We start from the raw sequence: 24,638 nt of genomic DNA on the forward strand, positions 1-24,638 counted from the left end.
ACTGCAGAGCAGGAAGACCATCCCCAGGCGGCTCTATAGCTTCCATCTCACTGTACCACACTGCAGAGCAGGAAGACCATCCCCAGGCGGCTCTATAGCCTCCAATCACTGTACCACACTGCAGGGCAGGAAGACCATCCCCAGGCGGCTCTATAGCCTCCGTCTCACTGTACCACGCTGCAGGGCAGGAAGACCATCCCCAGGCGGCTCTATAGCCTCCAATCACTGTACCACACTGCAGGGCAGGAAGACCATCCCCAGGCGGCTCTATAGCCTCCGTCTCACTGTACCACACTGCAGAGCAGGAAGACCATCCCCAGGCGGCTCTATAGCCTCCAATCACTGTACCACACTGCAGAGCAGGAAGACCATCCCCAGGCGGCTCTATAGCTTCCATCTCACTGTACCACACTGCAGAGCAGGAAGACCATCCCCAGGCGGCTCTATAGCCTCCGTCTCACTGTACCACGCTGCAGAGCAGGAAGACCATCCCCAGGCGGCTCTATAGCCTCCATCTCACTGTACCACACTGCAGAGCAGGAAGACCATCCCCAGGCGGCTCTATAGCCTCCATCTCACTGTACCACACTGCAGAGCAGGAAGACCATCCCCAGGCGGCTCTATAGCCTTCAATCACTGTACCACACTGCAGAGCAGGAAGACCATCCCCAGGCGGCTCTATAGCTTCCATCTCACTGTACCACACTGCAGAGCAGGAAGACTATCCCCAGGCGACTCTATAGCCTCCATCTCACTGTACCACACTGCAGGGCAGAACCACTATTCCCAGTCGGTTCTACTCCTTCCTTCTCGTTGTGTTTGCATATTGCTTTAGAATTTTATTCTGATTTTGGAATGGAAACTTTTTACCATTTGGCATAGGCATGATTTGAGTACTGAAATACCTCCATCCTGGAAGTATGATGCTAATCTCCCACATCTTTAAAAAAACAGAAAGCAGGACCTAATGAAAATAAGAAGGAGCATAAGTACTGGCCAGTTAAATGTGAAACACTAATAAAACAGGCCAAAAGAAGCAATGCATGAGATCATCAAATGTGCAAATAACACAAAATATTCAATCCAAGCAAGCAAGCAAGCATCCTGTGAGGATCTATAGTTTGTCAGGATCCTTGCCAGTCAGAACTGGGCATGAAAATTGCAAATAACATGTAACGTGGGCAAGCGTGCAGCTACGTTGTGTACTGGGAGTCTGCACTCAGGAAAAAGATCTGGAGTCCTTGGGGACAGTACATTGAAATGCATGGTTCAGTGTGTGATGGCCGAAGGTTAGGAATGGAGAATAATGCTGGACCAATCCATGGGGCAACTGAGCCTTGAGTAGTGCGTGCAGTTCTGGTTTCCTCACCCACATGATAAAAAGAGAGGCTGAACAGGTTAGGGCTTTTTAGGCCGAAGAACTGAGAGGGATATGACAGAGGTTTATAAAATCATGAGTGGGGTGGAATGGTTATTTACGCTTTCAGATAGTACTGAGACCAGAGGATACACCACAAAACCAAGTGGTAGCAAATTTAAATAGGATTGGAGAAAGCATGTTTTCATTTAACGCACAATCAAGCTGTGGAATTTGTTGCTGGAGGATGTGGTCAAGACATCAGGCATAGCTGGGTTTGGGTAAGTTCCAGGAGGAGAAGTCCGTACTTTGGGAGAGCCATAGCTTTACCCCTGAGAAAGAGGAAGAAGATCAGATCTGCACTTCAGGATCTCCCAGGTACTTCCTAGAGATCTGGGCTGGCCACGATGAGAGCTTGATGGACACGGCACAGTATAATCTTCTGACGAGCTAAGCTGTGCTGCTGTCTGCCTCCTGCCTCCTGCCAGAGTCTCTGAGGGCAGCGGGTAGCAATGTCGGCAGTTCATGGGCCTCCTTAGGGCGATGGAAACCTGGGAGACCATAAGTAAAGCAGGGAGAGTCTCTCCTGGTTTCCAGGGAGCGGCTGTACAGTCCCCCTCATTCTCACTCCCTAGTGTCTGTCCAGTTTTCAGGCCCTGCCTCGTGCATCACTCGAGCAAAAAGTTATAGAAGTATTTCATTAGTAACTGAAACAAACAAATAGAGATCTTGCCTCCCTCTCTTACAATGCCCGCACTCCATCTGAGACACAGGAAGGTAGGAAACCTGCATGGAAGTGCAAGAAACTGCAGTTAGCGGAGTTTGGAGGTTCTGGCAGCACTAAATATACAGAAATAAATGTACAAAGGTTTCCTAACCACTAAACTGATGGTAAGGGGAGGGGGCACTAAATGCTGCTTTACCCGTCCTCCCAACTTCACATTCTTAGGTTTCTAATATTCTGGAGGGGCAGACGCAGGAGTAACATCAGAAAATCTCTGTTCAGAGAAACGGCATGGAACAGCCTCCCAGTGCAAACCCAGGAACAGAAGTCAAGAAAACATGGGATAAGCACAGAGGATCCTTAGCTGTGGGAGGGAGTGAGGGGTAAAGCCTGGGATAAGCACAGAGGATCCTTAACTGTGGGAGGGAGTGAGGGGTAAAGCCTGGGATAAGCACAGAGGATCCTTAGCTGTGGGGGAGTGAGGGGTAAAGCCTGGGATAAGCACAGAGGATCCTTAGCTGTGGGGGAGTGAGGGGTAAAGCCTGGGATAAGCACAGAGGATCCTTAGCTGTGGGGGAGTGAGAGGTAAAGCCTGGGATAAGCACAGAAGATCCTTAGCTGTGAGGGGTAAAGCCTGGGATAAGCACAGAGGATCCTTAGCTGTGGGAGAGTGAGGGGTAAAGCCTGGGATAAGCACAGAGGATCCTTAGCTGTGAGGGAGTGAGGGTAAAGCCTGGGATAAGCACAGAGGATCCTTAGCTGTGAGGGAGTGAGGGTAAAGCCTGGGATAAGCACAGAGGATCCTTAGCTGTGGGAGAGTGAGGGGTAAAGCCTGGGATAAGCACAGAGGATCCTTAGCTGTGGGAATACAAAAACCTACTGATCACAAAAATGAACATGTTTAAATTTGAAGTATTGGTTAAATATTAATCCTTTATCCATCTCTGAAAGAAGAGAGCCTAACAAGGAGAAATGCTAATAAATCAGTGCTATTAATTGGGAGCAATCCTTCAGCTCTCACTTCTATGTTCAGGGAGACAGTAACACTTAACCTAATCTCTTTATCGTGAACAATCTGTAATACTTCAGTAATATATATTAAACAGTTCTCTTGAAGATGACAATCTAGATTTTGGTTTTATAACTCATAGCATTATCTAATTGTTCAATCCTTAACATTAGCAGGCAAAGAAGAGCACATATTCTTAATAGAATGGTTATCGGTCACCGTAAGTCTGTGTTCGAGGTCCATAAACGTTCTGGAGGCGCCCCCTGTAAATACGCATAGTTGTGAGACAGAATGGTTTAAAGCAGACTCCATCTGAGGGACTCCTTCCCAAATGTCTCTACGGGCCACTTTCGTTGGTTCTTCCATATCTCCAGGTAGAGAAGCCTTCATAATCGGCACCGAATGATCCGTATCTCTAGCGCCCACCTGCTCTTGTGACGGAGAGGGAAGGTAGTTCCACGCTGCTTCGCAAATCAGGCGACCTACTGCATAGAGAGCAGGGCAGATTTCCCTCCGTTCCTTGGTCAGGGCCTGATGAAGCCTGTCCAGAGATGGGTGCGTTGCCTGGGGTCCCACATCCCCTACAGATTCCGGTGGGGGTAAAGGGGGTGCAGGCAGAGACCTCGCCTCTCTCCCCTACATCTTCAGGCGTTTGGTCTTCCGGGTGAGGTGGAACTGCCCAGCGGTCCTGGGCTGGGTGTCCCCCATTCCAAACTCCGGGGAAAAGTCAACAGAAGGGGCACAGGCCGACCACTTAAGACCCCGTGCGCCTCGAGACCCCGTGCGTCCGCCTCTGCCTGATGCTCCGGGCATTGAGGGAGAAAATTCCCCCATCTGCCTCCTTTTAAAAAAGCAAATGCTAAAGCGAGGGGAGCACAAGGTTTTTTGTGATTTCAGCAGTAGAATAATCTAATCCGGATGCCTCGGCCTTACTTCAGACCTCTGAGAGCGAAGTCCTTAAACCAGCAACGTTGATCGTCTCCTTACTATTGCAGCCAGCAGAGACTGCACACTGACTTTGTATTTTAGACATCGTACGGTCAGTTTTTTGGTCCTTAAAGTAGAGAGACCCAAAGAGGAGGAAGCAGTTTCTTGTGATGTGACACGAGGGTTTTCCAGCTCTGTGCATTGTTTGTCTTAAAACTTCCCTACAAATGTAGGTATAGAGATGTGCCCTGTGTGTTTTCTCAGCCTTCCTAACTTCCTCCTTTTCTAATTATTAAATCTTGCACAGGGAGCACCGGCCTTGACTTCGCCAGGAGTGAGAAATATTATTCTTTACTTTGACTTGTGCTATTCAATCCCCATCTTTTGAAGACTTAGAATTGAATTAGTCACATTGATTTCTTAATTTGTTTATCCCTGAATTGTTTTTCATGTTGTTAATTCTAAATAAGAAAAAAAAAAAGAGTGTTTCAGAAAGCTTTAAACCGGAGTTGATTTATGCTTATTAGATACGAATGTTTTAATTAGGCCTGGTTTAACATCCTGTTATACTTGGAGGCAGTTCAGGAGGAGGAGATTTTGCCTATGAATGGATTTTTAGGTAGCGAAATGTTTACTAAAACACTCAGATCATAAAAATATGTAATTTAGTGTATGGGGTCAATTTACTTGCCCTGTTTTTCGTACGTGGCCCTAGATTTGTAGTTGTATTTTACTGTGTGTGTGACTGTAGTTTTCTGCTGGCTTTTTGCTGTTGGTTTTACGATGTATTGTGTACTACGGTGCTCTGGGCAATCTGCTGTGCAAGTAACAATCAAGAAATGTAAGCAATTATATAACAAGTACATAACGTACCCTTTAAAGAGAGCAGCATTAGAACAGATCCAAATAAAGACTTCCGGTGAAGCTTTCCCTGCTTCCTTTCTCGGGCTGCAATAGACATTTTGGAAGCAATCTGCTTTACTTCATCATAAGAACATAAGAAATTGCCATACTGGGTCAGACCAAGGGTCCATCAAGCCCAGCATCCTGTTTCCAACAGAGGCCAAAACCAGGCCACAAGAACCTGGCAATTACCCAAATACTAAGAAGATCCCATGCTACTGATGCAATTAATAGCAGTGGCTATTCCCTAAGTCAACTTGATTAATAGCCATTAATGGACTTCTCCTCCAAGAACTTATCCAAACCTTTTTTGAACCCAGCTACACTAACTGCACTAACCACATCCTCTGGCAACAAATTCCAGAGCTTTATTGTGCGTTGAGTGAAAAAGAATTTTCTCCGATTAGTCTTAAATGTGCCCCATGCTAACTTCATGGAGTGCCCCCTAGTCTTTCTATTATCCGAAAGAGTAAATAACTGATTCACATCTACCCGTTCTAGACCTCTCATGATTTTAAACACCTCTATCATATCCCCCCTCAGTCGTCTCTTCTCCAAGCTGAAAAGTCCTAACCTCTTTAGTCTTTCCTCATAGGGGAGCTGTTCCATTCCCCTTATCATTTTGGTAGCCGTTCTCTGTACCTTCTCCATCGCAATTATATCTTTTTTGAGATGTGGCGACCAGAATTGTACACAGTACTCAAGGTGGGGTCTCACCATGGAGCGATACAGAGGCATTATGACATTTTCCGTTTTATTCATCATTCCCTTCCTAATAATTCCCAACATTCTGTTTGCTTTTTTGACTGCCGCAGCACACTGAGCCGACAATTTCAATGTGTTATCCACTATGACGCCTAGATCTCTTTCTTGGGTTGTAGCACCTAATATGGAACCTAACATTGTGTAACTACAGCAAGGGTTATTTTTCCCTATATGCATCACCTTGCACTTGTCCACATTAAATTTCATCTGCCATTTGGATGCCCAATCTTCCAGCCTCGCAAGGTCTGCTTTGCCCATCCCGTGTGAGACGTCCCTCACAGTGCCAGGTTTAAGTTCTGTTATTTCTCTAGCACACTCTGGCCACTTCTGATTCCTTTGCCGCCGTAGGAAATATTAACCCCTTCTGGCCTGTGCTACTGCAGCAGGCGAGGTGGGGGAGGGGAAATGGCCTTGATGTCTGCCTTTGAGGGGCGGGCGGAAGCCCTGAGCTCTCGCAGGCTGTGCCAGGTTTGGGAGGGCAGAATTTCTCTCTCATTAAGAGACCGGGATGTGCACCCTCGTTCCTCCCAGCATCCCTGTCCCTGCAGGAAGTCGCGGCGCCAGTGCTGTAAGGTGCGCTCAGCGGCGTATGCAGCTTAACGCGCACCTGTGCACACGCACCTGTGCACACACACGCATTGGTCACAGACTTACTTTATAACCAAAGTCGCAAGGAGCTTTGTGCACGAAACGTGTGCGTGCAACAGTGAACATACAGGCAGGGCTGGCGCGCTCCGTGAGGTGAACTAGGCGGTCGCCTCGGGCGCCAAGCATTAGGGGTTTCCAAAGAGCAGCCACGTGGGGATGTGAGCGGAGCCCACCCCTGCCTGCGGCAAAGAGGAGGAGAGATGTGGCGGGCAGCAAGCAGTGCCCATCCTGCTCGCGGCTCAGAGAAGCGCACCCTGGGCGGGCGCGAATGAGGTAGGAGTCGGAGCAGAGACCCAGGGGGTGGGCAGAAAGCTCTAATAACCCTGCAGCAGCCCTGCCCTCAGGTTACTGCAAGCTGCTGCAAATGCCTTGCTGAGGATGGCAGGAGCTGTCACTTCCCATGCAGAGAGGGGGAGGGGCGTGGCTCATGTTTGCTTAGGACTGAAAAACTTAACTCCTAGCCCAAGGTGGAATAACGTTTCCAGGGCTAATATTAGTGAATGGGTGGAAGCTGGAGTTGACCTGAACTCAAGGTTTTATGCACAGAAAACATTTTTGCGCATGTAAATCACGTTTTATACACGGAAAACGCAGAAACCGTGATTTTTCGCACATAAAAGGGAGGAGAAAGCGGTGTTTCCCGTGGGCCGTGCTTTTTCCAACAGTGCTGCATTCTGCTTCCTTCCCTGTCCCGGGGGGGCTTGGCTCGCCACAGGCGCTGGCTTTCCCCATCCATGGGCTGGAGGCTGCAGACGCCTTCGGTGAAGCTGGAAAATAACTTCCGTGGCCGTGGTTGCAAGAGGAGGCCTGAGCACCACAGGGCGTTATTTTTAACTCCTTCCTCCTCCCCCTTTCAAATTAAAATGTGCACTCGGCCTTAGCTTGCGTTTGTGTGCTTATGAACTCGGATGTATTAGCATACTATTTGCATACTATTAGCATACTGCATGGAAGTTACATTTTTTCCATGTGGGTTAAATAAAAAATGCACTGAATTTCGGCGCACAGCTTTACCTCGCAGCTCGTTACACGGGGCCCCAGGTTTTGCTGTCATGAGCCCTGAGCAAGGTGAGGAAATTCCCAGGATGCTCAGCGCTGCACACCGCCAGCCCAATCAGCACAGGAAGGGGGAGATGAGGAGGAGGAGGACCCCGTCCCATAAGTACTGATTCAGACCAGGGAGCCCAGCATCCTGACTCTGACAGAGGCCGGTCCACCTGGTTCAGAAGTAAGATCCGTTTCTTGTTGCTCACTCCCGGGATAAGCAGAGACTTCCCCAAGTCTACTGATTAATCCCTGCTATGCTAGATGCCTTCACCACATCCTCAGCGAGATTGTGCGTTGAGTGAAAAAATACTTTCTGCAGTTTGTTTTTAATACGCTACCTGTTGATCCTGTGGAGAGGTCCCTAGCCTTAGTACTGTTTAAAAGGGTTAATAACTGTTTCCTATTTACCTGTTCCCCCTCCTTTCCAAACTGATTTTATAAAGATCTCCAAGCTGAAGAGCCTAACCTGTCTGGCCTCCTTCATTAGGAAGCTTCTCAGTCTTATTGATTATTGCAATTACCTTTCTCTAACCTGTTGTGCTGAGACCCCATCCCTGTCCCCGTCTGCAGCCTTTCTCTGCCCATCAGTACCCAATGTACAGCTGCACTGGGATCCTGGCCTTGCTCCCATCCCTGTCCCTGTCTGCAGCCTTTCTCTGCCCATCAGAACCCAATGCACAGCTGCACTGGGATCCTGGCCTTGCTCCCATCCCTGTCCCTGTCTGCAGCCTCCCGCTGCCCATCAGTACCCAATGCACAGCTGCACTGGGATCCTGGCCTTGCTCCCATCCCTGTCCCTGTCTGCAGCCTTTCTCTGCCCATCAGAACCCAATGCACAGCTGCACTGGGATCCTGGCCTTGCTCCCATCCCTGTCTGCAGCCTTTCTCTGCCCATCAGTACCCAATGCACAGCTGCACTGGGATCCTGGCCTTGCTCCCATCCCTGTCTGCAGCCTTTCTCTGCCCATCAGTACCCAATGCACAGCTGCACTGGGATCCTGGCCTTGCTCCCATCCATCCCTGTCCCTGTCTGCAGCCTCCCGCTGCCCATCAGTACCCAATGCACAGCTGCACTGGGATCCTGGCCTTGCTCCCATCCATCCCTGTCCCTGTCTGCAGCCTTTCTCTGCCCATCAGTACCCAATGCACAGCTGCACTGGGATCCTGGCCTTGCTCCCATCCATCCCTGTCCCTGTCTGCAGCCTCCCGTTGCCTGTCTGTGCCCAGCTATGCTGAGACCCTGTCGTACCTTTCCTTGCAGTGAGATCCAGCTTTTCCAGCTGTTATTGAAAAGCACACTTGGCTGCTTACTGAAATGTTGTCTTTACCCGGCTTCGGTGTGGTTCCTAACTTAACATCCTCTGTCATTCTAAGCACGCAGCAGGATGCTTTAATTCCTTTTCCTCCTCGCTCCAGATACACTTAATGTGGGGTGAAAATAATGTGAAACTTTGCCTCATGCACGTATGTATGCGTGTGGCTGTAACATGCCTCAGCTTCCTCTTTGTGAAAGAAAACTGTGTACAAGTGGAGAAATATTTCCCCCTCCTGAGTGAAAGTCCCCAGCACTCTCCAGCAGGTCGTCTCTTGCCCCCCCCTGGGCAGTCCCACATCTGACGGCCTGTGTGCATCACAGTTACCACAAAACACTATAGAGTGTCACTGTTTGAGAAGCCGTTGAGTAAAGCTGCAGGAAACGTTCCCTAACTTTATTTCTAGAACTTTTGGGAAACATGAAGCCGTGTGATTGTGCAGAGAGTCGGCCTGGGAAGCGGTTTCTATGGATCCCAGTTCCTGTTTGCTCCCGACTGAAGATTTGTGGCTTGGAGCTGGAGGCGGCCTGTCGCTCATCACCTCCCTGCAAATGCCTGATCCTTGGAGTCATCCTGGCTGACGTTCAGAATGCCCGGGGAGCAATTACACACGGAGTCGCTGCAAACGCGGCAGGCCAGAGCCGTGCTCTCTATTATAGTAACGTTGTTCCTCCCTCAGATGCTAGGGCCAGAGTTTTATCTCCTCTTGTAAGTGCTCTGCAGGCTGAACGCTTTACTTTGGTTTATAACTTGTTCTGTGCCTAGCACCTTCTGCAGGAGCTTGCGTAGACTCAGAGTTGGGGGCTTGTGTTGCAGTGGTCAGATTTACAGTTCTGTCGGTCGTGCAATGCTTTTTTTCTTTTTCCTAGAAAGGAAGGTGGCAGCGCTGGGATGCAGTGGCCCCGCCTCCTGAAAGGTTGCCCTGCTTCCCTGCAGCTGTCTGCAGGGCTCAGTCGCAGCTTGATCCCTCCCACAGGTGGCAGGCATAAGAGAGCAGCGCATTTACCTGCTGGTGCCGCCTCTGCCTCCATCACGGCTTGAGTAAAAGGGGGAGACCATCAGTGCTTTTCTCAGATTTACATTCAGAAAACTTTGGGTTTACACGTATTGCCAAAGTAATAGATAAAATGTTAAAAAGGAGAAGACATACAAAATAGTTCTAAAAGCAGTAATTAAAATTACAGGGTACAGAAAGATTAATATGGACAGAGGGCGCTGCTGTGTATTCTCCATGGTCCTAGCGGTATAAAGGGCTGGTGCCCCAGAGAAGTGACCTCTGCTTCCTGCTCTGTCCAGCCCCTCTCCTCCCCTCCTCCTGGGCAGCAGCCTGCAGAGATCAGGAGGAGGGAGGGGTAAGCCTGGAGCAGACAGAGCAGAGAAGAGCTGCTCTGCTTCCCAATCCTTCCCTGCCTCTCCTGTCATTTCCCAGAAGAGGTGGGGGGGAAAAAAAAAAAAAGGTGCTGGTACAATGAAGTACCCTGAGAAAAAGAAACCCCTGGTGTCTTGTGGTTCTGGTTACAACAGGGGAGCGAGCGCTGGGCTGGGAGTGGGGTTACTGTGTGGCACGGCTGCAGGCCTGCTTTTATCTCAATAGATTTATGGAGTTGTACTTCCTGCTTTTCTTAGGTATTAACAATGTCCATGGGGGTAGCTGGTGGAGCTTGTTCATGACGACTTGGAAGTGCTTAGTTGCTCATTTATATTCCCTCTAACAGAGGCAGGAAGAGCCCACAGGGCTTGATCTGTTCTGACTTTCCATGGAAGCCTTTAGTATTTTCTTGTTTTATTTCTCCTCCTGTGCAGTATCGTTTATGCTAGGAGAGCCACGCCACCCTCTAGTTTCTGCCTCACCACTTGCAGTGCCTGTCACAGGGTTAGGGTGACTCTATATATATTTACTTCTTCAGGATGGATTCATTCAGTTCTGGTTGTCTTTCATGTTTGTACAAGGAGATGGAGGATTGGTAACCAGAAACACCTGGGCTGCATCGATGTGGTATAGCGTGAAAGGGAGGTGGCTCTGACTCCTGGGCCGTGCCACCAGGACTGGGGATATTGTGCACACAGTGTTCATAGCAGGTAGGGAATGAGGAGCTCGCAGTTGTGGATCAGTGGTGATGCCTGGCAGCCAAAGGCTTCCAACGATAGCCGCGGTCTGTGGCTTCTGGCCACGGACTCTCATTGGTAGGCTGATGTGATTATGTTACCCCGTAACGTGGTAATGACGGCAGAAAAGGACCACATGCTCCATCCCAGTCTGCCCGGCAAGCTTCTTATGCTAACATCCACCCCCAGGTTTCTCTTAATCCTAGTCCATGCAGTTACCCCCAGTTCTTATGATAAGGGCAGTAATATTTACAATAAAAAAAAAACCAAGCAACTGTCAAACCCATAAATAAATTACTGCTGGCAGCATTTTTACAGGGGGAGGAGCCTTCCTGTGAATTCTGGCAATGCTGACCTGCTTTGGCTTTTGGACTCTGCCGTAGACGCAGACCTGTGCTTTCTCCCTTACGTCTGCACATCAGTAACCCCCACCATAAACGTCTGGGCCCGACTGAATCCAATTCCCTCCCTGCCCTCCAAGCTGACAGGGAGGCTGCAGTTGCGTTGAAAGTATCAAGGCTTCTTGGTTGACAGTGGTAATCCCGGTGCTTCTGCTCAGGGTAATAACTGTTTCACCGAGCAGGGTCCCGTCTCTCCCCCTCCCCCCCCCCCCCCCCTGAACTTTTTCTTCATCTCTGTCCTCCGGCCTTCAGTGTTCATCCCAGGCCCCTTTGAATTTTTTGTCTCTTTACATCTCCACCACTTCCTCAGGGAGGGAATTCCAGGCCCCACCACCCTCTCTGTGAAGAAATAGTTCCTGAGGTTGGTTCTGAGTCATCCCCCCTGCCGAACTTTCATTTCATGACCCCTGGTCTTTGTACTTTTTGATTTGCACCAATTTTTAAAGCAAAAATACCTGCTTGCTTTTGATTTGCAGTTTGCTCTGCTCGCTGAGCACAAGCAGTCACTTGCATCTGATTTTTCCCGCAGGTGGATTGTTGCTGAGTGCATGTCTAGGTTTAAAAATGCCTTCCACACTTGTACATTTCCTCTTCACTTCCCTCCCCAACCCCCCCCCCCCCCATAAGTCACTTGCACAAAATAAATACATCAAATTAAAATCGCAAGACTCAGGAGTAACATCAGAAAATAATGGTTAATAAAACGGAAAATGTCATAATGCCTCTGTATTGCTCCATGGTGAGACCGCACCTTGAATACTGTGTACAATTCTGGTCACCGCATCTCAAAAAAGATATAATTGCGATGGAGAAGGTACAGAGAAGGGCAACCAAAATGATAAAGGGGATGGAACAGCTCCCCTATGAGGAAAGGCTGAAGAGGTTAGGACTTTTCAGCTTGGAGAAGAGACGACTGAGGGGGGATATGATAGAGGTGTTTAAGATCATGAGAGGTCTAGAACGGGTAGATGTGACTCGGTTATTTACTCTTTCGGATAATAGAAGAACTAGGGGGCACTCCATGAAGTTAGCATGGGGCACATTTAAAACTAATCGGAGAAAGTTCTTTTTTACTCAATGCACAATTAAACTCTGGAATTTGTTGCCAGAGGATGTGGTTAGTGCAGTTAGTATAGCTGTGTTTAAAAAAGGATTGGATAAGTTCTTGGAGGAGAAGTCCATTACCTGTTATTAAGTTCACTTAGAGAATAGCCACTGCCATTAGCAATGGTTACATGGAATAGACTTAGTTTTTGGGTACTTGCCAGGTTCTTATGGTCTGGATTGGCCACTGTTGGAAACAGGATGCTGGGCTTGATGGACCCTTGGTCTGACCCAGTATGGCATTTTCTTATGTTCTTAATCTTCACAGAAAAGACAGTAAGAGAACATTCAGGAAAGCCTGGGATAAGCACAGAGGATCCTTAACTGTGGGAGGGAGTGAGGGGTAAAGCTGGGGATAAACATAGAAGATCCTTAGCTGTGAGGGGTAAAGCGTGGGATAAGCACAGAGGATCCTTAGCTGTGGGGGAGTCAGGGGTAAAGCCTGGGATAAGCACAGAGGATCCTTCGGTGTGGGGGAATGAGGGGTAAAGCCTGGGATAAGCACAGAGGATCCTTAGCTGTGAGGGAGTGAGGGGTAAAGTCTGGGATAAGCACAGAGGATCCTTAGCTGTGGGGGAGTGAGGGGTAAAGCCTGGGATAAGCACAGAGGATCCTTAGCTGTGGGGGAGTGAGGGGTAAAGCCTGGGATAAGCACAGAGGATCCTTAGCTGTGAGGGGTAAAGCCTGGGATAAGCACAGAGGATCCTTAGCTGTGAGGGGTAAAGCCTGGGATAAGCACAGAGGATCCTTAGCTGTGAGGGAGTGAGGGGTAAAGCCTGGGATAAGTGCGGAGGATCCTTAGCTGTGAGGGGTAAAGCCTGGGATAAGCACAGAGGATCCTTAGCTGTGGGAGGGAGTGAGGGGTAAAGCCTGGGATAAGGATGATGATCTTTAGATGTAAGAATACAGTCTTAGATAAACTAGGATCTGTGGTATTGCAGCAGGAAGGAGATTGGATAAGTTTTACAGTATTTATATGTATCTTTTGTTGTCTGTCTTTACTGTATTCTGCCTTGTACAGTTGGTTGCCGATGATAGAATATACATTTTTAAATAAAGAAATCCTTCCCTGCTTCAGTATTGTAGATACCGGACACTGTTCCAGTGCTGGCATGCAGTCGTCGTGTATCTATTGACTTGAGTAACTCTAATATTGGTGCCATCTCTCTTTCCACAGATGCCAGCATGTCCCTTGATACCATTAAGCAGAGTCACTGGTGCAGAGTTGCTTACTGGGAGCATAGGACTCGTGTGGGACGCCTCTACGCAGTGCATGAGCCGTCTGTCTGTATATTCTATGACCTACCTCAAGGAAACGGCTTCTGCCTGGGCCAGCTGACCCCGGAGCACCGCAGTGAGACAGTCGAGCGAACGCGAAGCAAAATTGGATTTGGGATTTTGCTCAGCCGAGAGTCGGACGGCGTGTGGGCGTACAACCGCAGCGAGCACCCCATCTTCGTTAACTCCCCGACGCTGGGCGTCCCGAACTGCAGGACCTTACTCGTGCGTAAAGTGCTGCCGGGCTACTCCATCAAGGTGTTTGACTACGAGAAGTCCTGCCTCCTGCGGCACGTGGGTGAGCTGGACTATATGGACGGCCCGTATGACCCCAATAGCGTGCGGATCAGCTTTGCCAAAGGCTGGGGACCTTCCTACTCCAGGCAGTTCATTACGTCGTGTCCCTGCTGGCTGGAGGTCTTACTCCACAGCAAGAGAGAGCCCGCACAAGACTACCTAGATTTAATATAAAAGGTTTATATATTATATGGAAATATATATTGAACTTGTACATACAAAGTCATTTTTACAGTGTAATTATTTATGCCTGCCACGATGTGTACATAGACAAAGGAAAAGGCACTTTGGCTTGTAGAGTTGTTTCAGTACAGATTTTTTTTTAAAAAATGATCTCCATACAGCAAAACTAGGTGAAGCATCTTCTTTTGGTGTATTCTGGAGTTTTTAAAAAAATATTATTCACACCCAGGCACCCATTAACAATAAAGTATTTGCATTGTGTATATATATATCTGGGCTCCATCCTTCTCCGTGCATGGAGGATGCAGGGTGTGGGTCGTGCCCAGAACATACCAAGCTCAAGGTGTGCAAATAACGTGACGCACTGCTCTCAGAATACCATGAAACCACTGGGAAGATGGACGAGCAAACCACTGGGGGGGCAGGCTTTTGCCTTTATTTGTCTTTCTTGTGTGAGGAGGTGGTTTTGGAAAGTTGCTCTTTTAACTGTGGTTCTCTGTCGGTTATGGTGCTGCTGTACAGATCGTCATCAAACTTCAGAGGCTGGGTATGTCCAGCTGGCCACATTGTAGCATGGAGAGTCCCGCTGCCGTTGCAGAATTTTTATCTCCCCCCCCCCCCCCCTCCCCTCTTTATTCTCAGACTGGCTAAAAGACAGGAAACAGAGAGTAGGATTAAATGGTCAATTTTCTCAGTGGAAGGGAGTGGACAGTGGAGTGCCTCAGGGATCTGTATTGGGACCCTTACTTTTCAATATATTTATAAATGATCTGGAAAGAAATACGACAAGTGAGATAATCAAATTTGCAGATGATACAAAATTGTTCAGAGTAGTTAAATCACAAGCAGATTGTGATAAATTGCAGGAAGACCTTGTGAGACTGGAAGATTGGGCATCCAAATGGCAGATGAAATTTAATGTGGATAAGTGCAAGGTGATGCCTATAGGGAAAAAATAACCCATGCTATAATTACACGATGTTGGGTTCCATATTAGGTGCTACAACCCAAGAAAGAGATCTAGGTGTCATAGTGGATAACACATTGAAATCGGTTCAGTGTGCTGCGGCAGTCAAAAAAGCAAACAGAATGTTGGGCATTATTAGGAAGGGAATGGTGAATAAAACGGAAAATGTCATAATGTCTCTGTATCGCTCCATGGTGAGACCGCACCTTGAATACTGTGTACAATTCTGGTCGCCGCATCTCAAAAAAGATATAATTGCGATGGAGAAGGTACAGAGAAGGGCAACCAAAATGATAAAGGGGATGGGACAGCTCCCCTATGAGGAAAGGCTGAAGAGGTTAGGACTTTTCAGCTTGGAGAAGAGACGACTGAGGGGGGATATGATAGAGGTGTTTAAAATCATGAGAGGTCTAGAACGGGTAGATGTGAATCGGTTATTTACTCTTTCGGATAGTAGAGAGACTAGGGGGCACTCCATGAAGTTAGCATGGGGCACATTTAAAACTAATCAGAGAAAGTTCTTTTTCACTCAACGCACAAAAAAGCTCTGGAATTTGTTGCCAGAGGATGTGGTTAGTGCAGTTAGTGTAGTTGGGGTTCAAAAAAGGTTTGGAGGAGAAGTCTATTACCTGCTATTAATGAAATTTACTTAGGGAATAGCCACTGCTATTAATTGCATCAGTAGCATGGGATCTTCTTAGTGTTTGGGTACTTGCCAGGTTCTTATGGCCTGGATTGGCCACTGTTGGAAACAGGATGCTGGGCCTGATGGACCCTTGGTCTGACCCAGTGTGGCAATTTCTTCTGTTCTTAAGTGCATTTTCTTTTCCTGCTGTATGCAGGCTCATCCGATCTGGGCACAGACGGTGTTCCTGCCTAACTCTGAGCAGGGAAATGGATAATGTCCCAGACTGCTGGCTTGTTGGCTGCCCTGGGGCAGGGGGTTCCTACCCGCAGATCCTTACGTTCACGCAAGCATCAAACGTGTGTAGGCGATCTGGAACGTCTGTTACGTTTCAAACCTAGAGCCAGTGCAGTGGCTGTAACCATGTCGCAAGGAGACCCTGGAGATCACCGTGGCATCCAGTCGGGTGGGGATTTGTTGCAAACCTACCAGCAGATTGCAGGTTCTGCAGGAGAGCTTTACTTGTGTGTGTGTCCCCAGTGCTGGGCAGTGTCTGATACCGGTGTGCTGGCAGGGATGCAGGAAGGTTAAGCTTTACTTCACTCTATTGCTTCCTCTGTGGCTCTCAAGTTCTTCTTTTTAATAACAGATATGCATTATTTATTATAACCAGACCTCCTGTTCTTAGAAATCTCCTGGCCGGATGTCACGCTCCAGCTGTATTTCTGCTTTACACGTACCTCTGTGACACCTGCACGAGGGGCTCAGCTGAAGTGTGCTCGTCAGCTTTCCGTGTTGTGCTCACGCGTTCTGTATCTGTGTAACACCCGCGGGAAGGTGTGATGAGGATCAGCATAGCAGTGCCTACAGCGGGACCTGGTAAGTTGTTTTATTAAAAAGACAAATATTGCTCAGGTCTGAAATGACAGCCAGCACAGAAATGGGGAGGGGGGGAACCGTGATTTTTCTTTGCCTTGAATTTTGCTGACGCTGTCATCTAAATATCTTTATCTACTGCACCAAAAGAAGTCCTTATCCAGAAAAGTCATTCAGCGGGGAAAAGGCTGCCACGTGGGAACTGGTGCAGGAGAGCAGAGGAAATAATTACAGAGAATAAAAGAGGAGCCTGAATCCTAACAGCGCTCTCTCTCTCGCGCTCTCTTGGAAGGTGAAAAATCCCACGAAGGGCAGCTCTAATCAACTCCGCACTAGTGAGAATATTTCCTTCTTGACACACAAGTATGGTGAAGGCCTCTAAATTGCTGGATAGACTCTTCCCTTGCTTGTAGCTGTGTCATACCTGCCAATGTCCCAAATTGTTTTTATTAGTAATATTTTGGTATTTATATAGTGCCCTGAATTGGGGAGCTTTGCAAGAAACTTGCATGGCTTCACTACTTTAGCCATAACTATAAAACTATTTCTGCTGGCAAAATGTCTATAATTTCAGCACTGAGTGTTTAAAAAAAAGTCCATTCCTCTGGAGATGGTGAAACCTATTACCCCTTAAGTGTAGCAGATGGCCCTTGTTTTGTGTGTGCTGGAAAGAGAGGGAGGTTTTCAGTAGTGAGCGCCCTGGCAGCAGGCTTGCAGCTCGGATGTGTACACGTATGTATAAAGGCACACAGTCACAGATATGCATGCAGACACACTTCCTCCTTCTGGATAAGTTATTATCAGGTGTATAATCCTTATTAGAAAGTGCAGCGTGACTGAAATTAGGATCCCTGACTGCTCTCCCTCCTGGAATCCAGTCCTTACACGCTGGCTAGGCTTGCAGCTCGGATGTGTACACGTATGTATAAAGGCACACAGTCACAGATACGCATGCAGGCACACTTCCTCCTTCTGGATAAGTTATTATCAGGTTTATAATCCTTGTTAGAAAGTGCAGTGTGACTGAAATTAGGATCCCTGACTGCTCTCCCTCTTCCCCTCCTGGAATCCAGTCCTTACACGCTGGCTAGGCTTGCAGCTCAGATGTGTACACGTATGTATAAAGGCACACAGTCACAGATACGCATGCAGGCACACTTCCTCCTTCTGGATAAGTTATTATCAGGTGTATAATCCTTGTTAGAAAGTGCAGTGTGACTGAAATTAGGATCCCTGACTGCTCTCCCTCTTCCCCTCCTGGAATCCAGTCCTTACACGCTGGCTAGGCTTGCAGCTCGGATGTGTACACGTATGTATAAAGGCACACAGTCACAGATATGCATGCAGGCACACTTCCTCCTTCTGGATAAGTTATTATCAGGTTTATAATCCTTATTAGAAAGTGCAGCGTGACTGAAATTAGGATCCCTGACTGCTCTCCCTCTTCCCCTCCTGGAATCCAGTCCTTACACGCTGGCTAGGCTTGCAGCTCAGATGTGTACACGTATGTATAAAGGCACAGTCACAGATATGCATGCAGGCACACTTCCTCCTTCTGGATAAGTTATTATCAGGTTCATAATCCTTGTTAGAAAGTGCAGCGTGACTGAAATTAGGATCCCTGACTGCTCTCCCTCTTCCCCTCCTGGAATCCAGTCCTTACACGCTGGCTAGGCTTGCAGCTCAGATGTGTACACGTATGTATAAAGGCACACAGTCACAGATATGCATGCAGGCACACTTCCTCCTTCTGGATAAGTTATTATCAGGTGTATAATCCTTGTTAGAAAGTGCAGCGTGACTGAAATTAGGATCCCTGACTGCTCTCCCTCTTCCCCTCCTGGAATCCAGTCCTTACACGCTGGCTAGGCTTGCAGCTCAGATGTGTACACGTATGTATAAAGGCACACAGTCACAGATATGCATGCAGACACACTTCCTCCTTCTGGATAAGTTATTATCAGGTGTATAATCCTTGTTAGAAAGTGCAGCGTGACTGAAATTAGGATCCCTGACTGCTCTCCCTCTTCCCCTCCTGGAATCCAGTCCTTACACGCTGGCTAGGCTTGCAGCTCGGATGTGTACACGTATGTATAAAGGCACACAGTCACAGATATGCATGCAGGCACACTTCCTCCTTCTGGATAAGTTATTATCAGGTTCATAATCCTTGTTAGAAAGTGCAGTGTGACTGAAATTAGGATCCCTGACTGCTCTCCCTCTTCCCCTCCTGGAATCCAGTCCTTACACGCTGGCTAGGCTTGCTCTTCTTTAGGGGATACCTCTCGGGGGGTCTGCGGTCTTCGCTGTTGGTAGCTGGAGAACTGGTCACTTGTTTTGTAGAGTTTGCCCCTTAGGCAGGACTGTGTCTGAACCCACTGGTGGGTTTTTGGTGGAGCCCCTCGTTGACCTCTAGTGGGGCGCCTCGGTGACCCCATAATGAATGGTGGGCCCCGGGTACCAGGGAGGAGCAGCTGTAATCCTGGGTCCCACGTCTGCTTCTGTTGGAGTCTTGTGGCCTCCAGCTTACCCGGGCTTGTGCTGATTTCCTGTGCTGCTTTAATCCCTCTTTATTAAGGTTGACAGACGAAAGTTATTTACTGATTTGTATAAGACGTGTTTGCTAGTTTCTCTGGAAAGCCCCCTATACAGAAAAATCCCCAAAAGACACAATGTCCTTTCTGTCTTTAATGTCCTGCATGAGGCCTTGGAGTGCAACCACCCAGGACCTTAATCTATCTCATGGTATGGATTAAATGTATTTTCCACCGCAGATCCTCTGTGAGGTCCCAGGAGGTCGTGAGATGTATTTGTGTAGTGTAATTAAATCTTTGCTGCTGTGAGTAGCCTCCATGGGGACAGTCTATCGGTCTATCTGTCTGTCAGCTCACAGGCCCTTCTTTCTACCTTCTCTAACTTTTGCTGAGCCTTTTTGAGGATGGGGGCCCAAATCTGAGCCTTACACAGAGGTAGGCTGTTGTCCTCGTTCTTTGCTTTTGCTGACATGCTCCTATTTTAGACTTTTGGTACTCATTCCCAATTTATCTAAGGGCTTTTTCCGGCTAAGTGCTGCCCGTTCAGAGAATATGCGTTACCCTACTCTTACCCACATGAAATCTCACCCGCAGGCTGTCTAAAGTATCCAAGCCCTGCTGGCTGTCTGCAGCATGACTCTGGAAAACGGTAATATTGCTGCTTATTTCTGTGTCCGGTAGGTCATTCATTAAAAACACGAGATGACCCCTGAGGGCTCCACTTAGAGTATGGGCCACTAATTCTGACCCTTGTTAGTCTCCCCTTCTAACCCACCTGCAAATATTTATTTTATTTATAAACGTTTGATATTCTGCCTTTTCGTAAAAGTGGGCACCAGGCGGATTACATGAAATAAGGCAGAGAGTACACAGGTAATGGATGCATACTGTAAGTCAACATTAGATCTGTGTAAGGAAGCAGCTGCACTGGATATAAATAAGAAAATGATGCATCTCACCCTGCTGGTGTTTAACTTAGGAGCCAGTGGCACAGAGGAAACCTGGAAGTGAGCAAACCTTGTAGGATTCGTGGTCAGGGAGACTTCCAGTGCAGAAACATTTCTTGGAAGGGAAGACCTGGCTAAGCAGCCAAGCTACGACTTTTATCTGGAAGGTGAGGTAACAAATTTCCAGGCACGGCATGAGGGATAACTTGGAGATTTTAGAGGCAGAATAGCTGACTGCAAAGCCTTATGCATGGATAGAAGGAGGGTCCTTTAGGAGGAGGGAAAGTTCCTTCTGCAGGTGTAGGAGAGCAGAGGTTGAGAAAGATATTCAGGGTCCAGTTGATTTACGCATTTGAAGACAAAGCAAATTTGTATTAAATTGTAACCTGATCTCAACTGGGAACCAGTGTAGGTGACAAATTTGCATAATATTGTCGCTGGATTTGGCCCCTACCAAACTTCTAACTGCCGTGCTCTGTAAATGTTGGAGACGTTTGAAGTTGCATTGTGCAATGTCATGGAACAGAGAATTACAGCAGTCTAAAGTGGTTGGTGAGCAGTAAGTGACAGTGGTTGGGTCGCACTTCTCAAAATAGCATAAGTGCACAGAGATGTGGGTTTCCACTGGGAGATGCTGGTCACATTGTACCCCCAGACTGTATACAAAATCTTTAGGTTATAAGGGGGTTCTTGTCAAGGAGGATAAAGTTAACCACTTCTGAGAGACGGTCAATCTCTGTTTTGACCTAAAGCTGGATGATATCAGCAAACGGGTGAGATTCAGTGTTGAAAGTATCTTTGTTCAAACAAATGGTGTTGGAACCCACCAGAGAAGGAGCTATACTCGACTTAGTGCTCACTAATGCAGATAATGTCTCAGATGTCCAGGTGGGTACCCACCTCAGCAGCAGTGATCATCAAACGGTATGGTTTAATATCACTAAAAGAATAGGGAAAAGAACCACAAAGACCCGAGTTTTACAGTTCAAAAACACAGACTTTGAGGAAATGGGGAAGTACCTGGAGGAAGAACTTAAAGGATGGGAGAACGAGAGAGATGTGGATCAGCAGTGGACCAATCTAAAAGGAGCAATCGCCAAGGCAACTGCTCTATACGTTAGAAATGTAAAGAAAAGCAAAAGAAAATTGAAACCTATCTGGTTCTCAAAGGAGGTGGCGGACAAAATTAAAGCTAAAAGAACAGCATTCAAGACATATAAAAGATCCCAAAGGGAGGAACACAAAGAAGAATATTTGTATCAACTGAGGGAGACAAAGAAATTAATCAAGTTGGCAAAAAGTCAAGCGGAAGAGAGGATTGCCAAGGAGATAAAAAATGGTGACAAAACATTTTTCAGATACATTTTCCTTTATGTTTAAGTTATTTTACCCATGTATTCTGTTCCAAGTTTTAAGTCCCTGTTCTATGTAACTTGCATTCTACATGCATGTCTTGTTCAGTTATAATGTAAACCGAGCTGATATGCAATCCTGCATGAAGCCCGGTATATAAAAATGTTAAATAAATAAATAAATAATACATCAGCGAAAAGAGAAAGATCCAAAGTGGTATAGTGAAATTGAAAGGTGGTAATGATCAATGTGTGGAGGGAGACGAAGAAATGGCAGAAATATTAAACGAATACTTCAGTGTTCACTAAAGAAGACCCTGGAGAAGGACCATCTCTACACAACAAAAAACTGGTGGGAAGTGGAATAGATGAAAATCCTTTTACAGTAGAAAATGTGTGGGAAGAGCTAAAGAACCTGAAAGTGGACAAAGCCATGGGGCCTGATGGGATTCATCCAAGGATATTGAGGGAGCTCAGAGATGTTCTGGCGGCTCCACTGTGTGACCTGTTCAATAGATCCCTAGAAACGGGAGTGGTGCCGAGTGATTGGAGAAGAGCGGTGGTGGTCCCGCTTCACAAGAGTGGGAACAGGGAGGAGGCTGGCAACTACAGACCAGTCAGCCTCACTTCAGTGGTGGGAAAAGTAATGGAGTCACTGCTGAAAGAGAGAATAGTGAACTATCTACAGTCCGGAGAATTGATGGACCAGAGGCAACATGGATTCACCAGGGGAAGATCCTGTCAGACAAATCTGATTGACTTTTTTGACTGGGTAACCAAGGAATTGGATCGAGGAAGAGCGCTCGATATCATATACTTGGATTTCAGCAAAGCTTTTGACACGGTTCCGCACAGGAGACTGGTGAATAAAACGAGAAGCTTGGGAGTGAGTGCCGAGGTGGTGACCTGGATTGCAAATTGGTTGACGGACAGAAGACAATGTGTGATGGTAAATGGAACCTTCTCTGAAGAGAGAGCGGTTTTAAGTGGTGTACCGCAAGGATCGGTGTTGGGACCGGTCCTGTTCAATATCTTTGTGAGCGACATTGCGGACGGGATAGAAGGCAAGGTTTGTCTTTTCGCGGATGACACTAAGATCTGCAACAGAGTGGACACGCCGGAAGGAGTGGAGAGAATGAGACGGGATCTAAGGAAACTGGAGGAGTGGTCGAAGATATGGCAGCTGAGATTCAATGCCAAGAAGTGCAAAGTCATGCATATGGGGAGTGGAAACCCGAATGAACTGTATTCGATGGGGGGGGAAAGGCTGATGTGCACGGAGCAGGAGAGGGACCTTGGGGTGATAGTGTCAAATGATATGAAGTCTGTGAAACAATGCGACAAGGCTATAGCAAAAGCCAGAAGAATGCAGGGCTGCATAGAGAGAGGAATATCGAGTAAGAAAAGGGAAGTGATTATTCCCTTGTACAGGTCCTTGGTGAGGCCTCACCTGGAGTACTGTGTTCAGTTCTGGAGACCGTATCTACAAAAAGACAAAGACAAGATGGAAGCGGTACAGAGAAGGGCGACCAGGAAGGTGGAGGATCTTCATCGGATGACGTACGAGGAGAGATTGAAGAATCTAAATATGTACACCCTGGAGGAAAGGAGGAGCAGAGGCGATATGATACAGACTTTCAGATACTTGAAAGGTTTTAATGATCCAAAGACAACGACAAACCTTTTCCGTAGGAAAAAAATCAGCAGAACCAGGGGTCACGATTTGAAGCTCCAGGGAGGAAGATTCAGAACCAATGTTAGGAAGTATTTCTTCACGGAAAGGGTGGTGGATGCCTGGAATGCCCTTCCGGAGGATGTGGTGAAGACCAGAACTGTGAAGGACTTCAAAGGGGCGTGGGATAAACACTGTGGATCCATAAAGTCAAGAGGCCGCCAATGAAGAGTGGGTGACTCGCCAGAATGATGGCTAATGCCTGGAGACAATACCCTTATTCAATAAACGTACACATGCTTACTGTGACTCCAACATCATTCTAGCTTCAACAGCAAGAGGAAATGTGGAATAAAGGATCTGCACTCACAAAGGGGGGAGTAGCTGGCTTGTTAATGCGGTTACTACCCCAAACCAAATAAGCCTGTTACTTCAATTTCTATGCAAATACAGCATAGTTCTCTGCTTCAACGGCAGGGGAGAAGAAAAAACTGATACTACACACATCCAGCAGAGCTCTCTGCTTCAACGGCAGGGGAGAAGAAAAAAGGGTTCGCACTCACAAAGCGGGGAGTAGCTGGCTTGTTACGGCGGTTACTACCCCAAACCAAATGTGCCTGATACTTCACTTTCGATGCATATCCAGCATGGCTCTCTGCTTCAACAGCATGGGAGAAGAATAAACTGATACTTCAAGCATATCCAGCATAGCTCCCTGCTTCAACAGCAGGGGAGAAGAAAAACAACCAATAAGGGCTGTATAACATAGTCTGGGTAAAACAAATAAGCATGGGTGTAGCTTGCTTATTGCGGCGGTTACTACCCCTACTACCCCTAACTTATCAGCTAGATATTCACTTGGATGCAGCTCCATCACTGCTTTCTACATTAATGGTGGGGGTGGAAGGGAAATAGAACCAAGAGCTAAGAGAAACAGATAAGTATGAGAGAAAAAAGTGTGTGAAGCTTGCTGGGCAGACTGGATGGGCCGTTTGGTCTTCTTCTGCCGTCATTTCTATGTTTCTATGAAAGAATGGATGAAGAGTCGGCTTGGGCAGATGGAGATGTTGAACAAGACTGGGGAAAGCATTGAATTCTGGGGCACTCCACAGGGGAGATCCCATGATGTGAATGTTTTGTCGACCTGGGGGACAGACTGTGATAGGTTGATCAGGCATGATTTGAACTATTCAAGAAACAGAGCCCTCAGTGCTGATGTCTGTCAAGCATTATAGCAGGAGTAGGTGGTCAACAGTATCAAATACTTCAGAAAGCTCTAATAGAGGTAGGAGGGAGTTTCTACCTTGGTCAGCTCGTGCAGTAGATGGATAGTGTTGGAGGAGAAGTCCATTAATGGCTATTAATCAATTTTACTTAGGGAATGGCCACTGCTATTAATTGCATCAGTAGCATGGGATCTTCTTAGTGTTTGGGTAATTGCCAGGTTCTTGTGGCCTGGTTTTGGCCTCTGTTGGACACAGGATGCTGGGCTTGATGGACCCTTGGTCTGACCCAGCATGGCAGTTTCTTATGTTCTTATGTTAAGGATAGATTCCATTCTGTGGCCTTTAATGTAGCCAGACTGGTAAAGGTATAGGATGCT

General features: G+C 47.4%; 1 protein-coding gene across 1 annotated transcript in view; it reads left to right on the forward strand.

Annotated features, from left to right (window-relative positions):
• SMAD6 (SMAD family member 6) overlaps positions 1-14,327 on the forward strand; it is a 45,509-nt gene extending 31,182 nt beyond the window's left edge. The window contains exon 4 of the mRNA XM_029575370.1: positions 13,482-14,327. Within this exon, the coding sequence (XP_029431230.1) occupies positions 13,482-14,053 (572 nt within the window). The 3' untranslated portion in view covers positions 14,054-14,327. The remainder of the gene's footprint in view (positions 1-13,481) is intronic.
• Positions 14,328-24,638: the final 10,311 nt, after the last annotated feature.

Source organism: Rhinatrema bivittatum, chromosome 13 (genome assembly GCF_901001135.1).
Source record: "Rhinatrema bivittatum chromosome 13, aRhiBiv1.1, whole genome shotgun sequence".
Lineage (NCBI taxonomy): Eukaryota > Metazoa > Chordata > Amphibia > Gymnophiona > Rhinatrematidae > Rhinatrema > Rhinatrema bivittatum.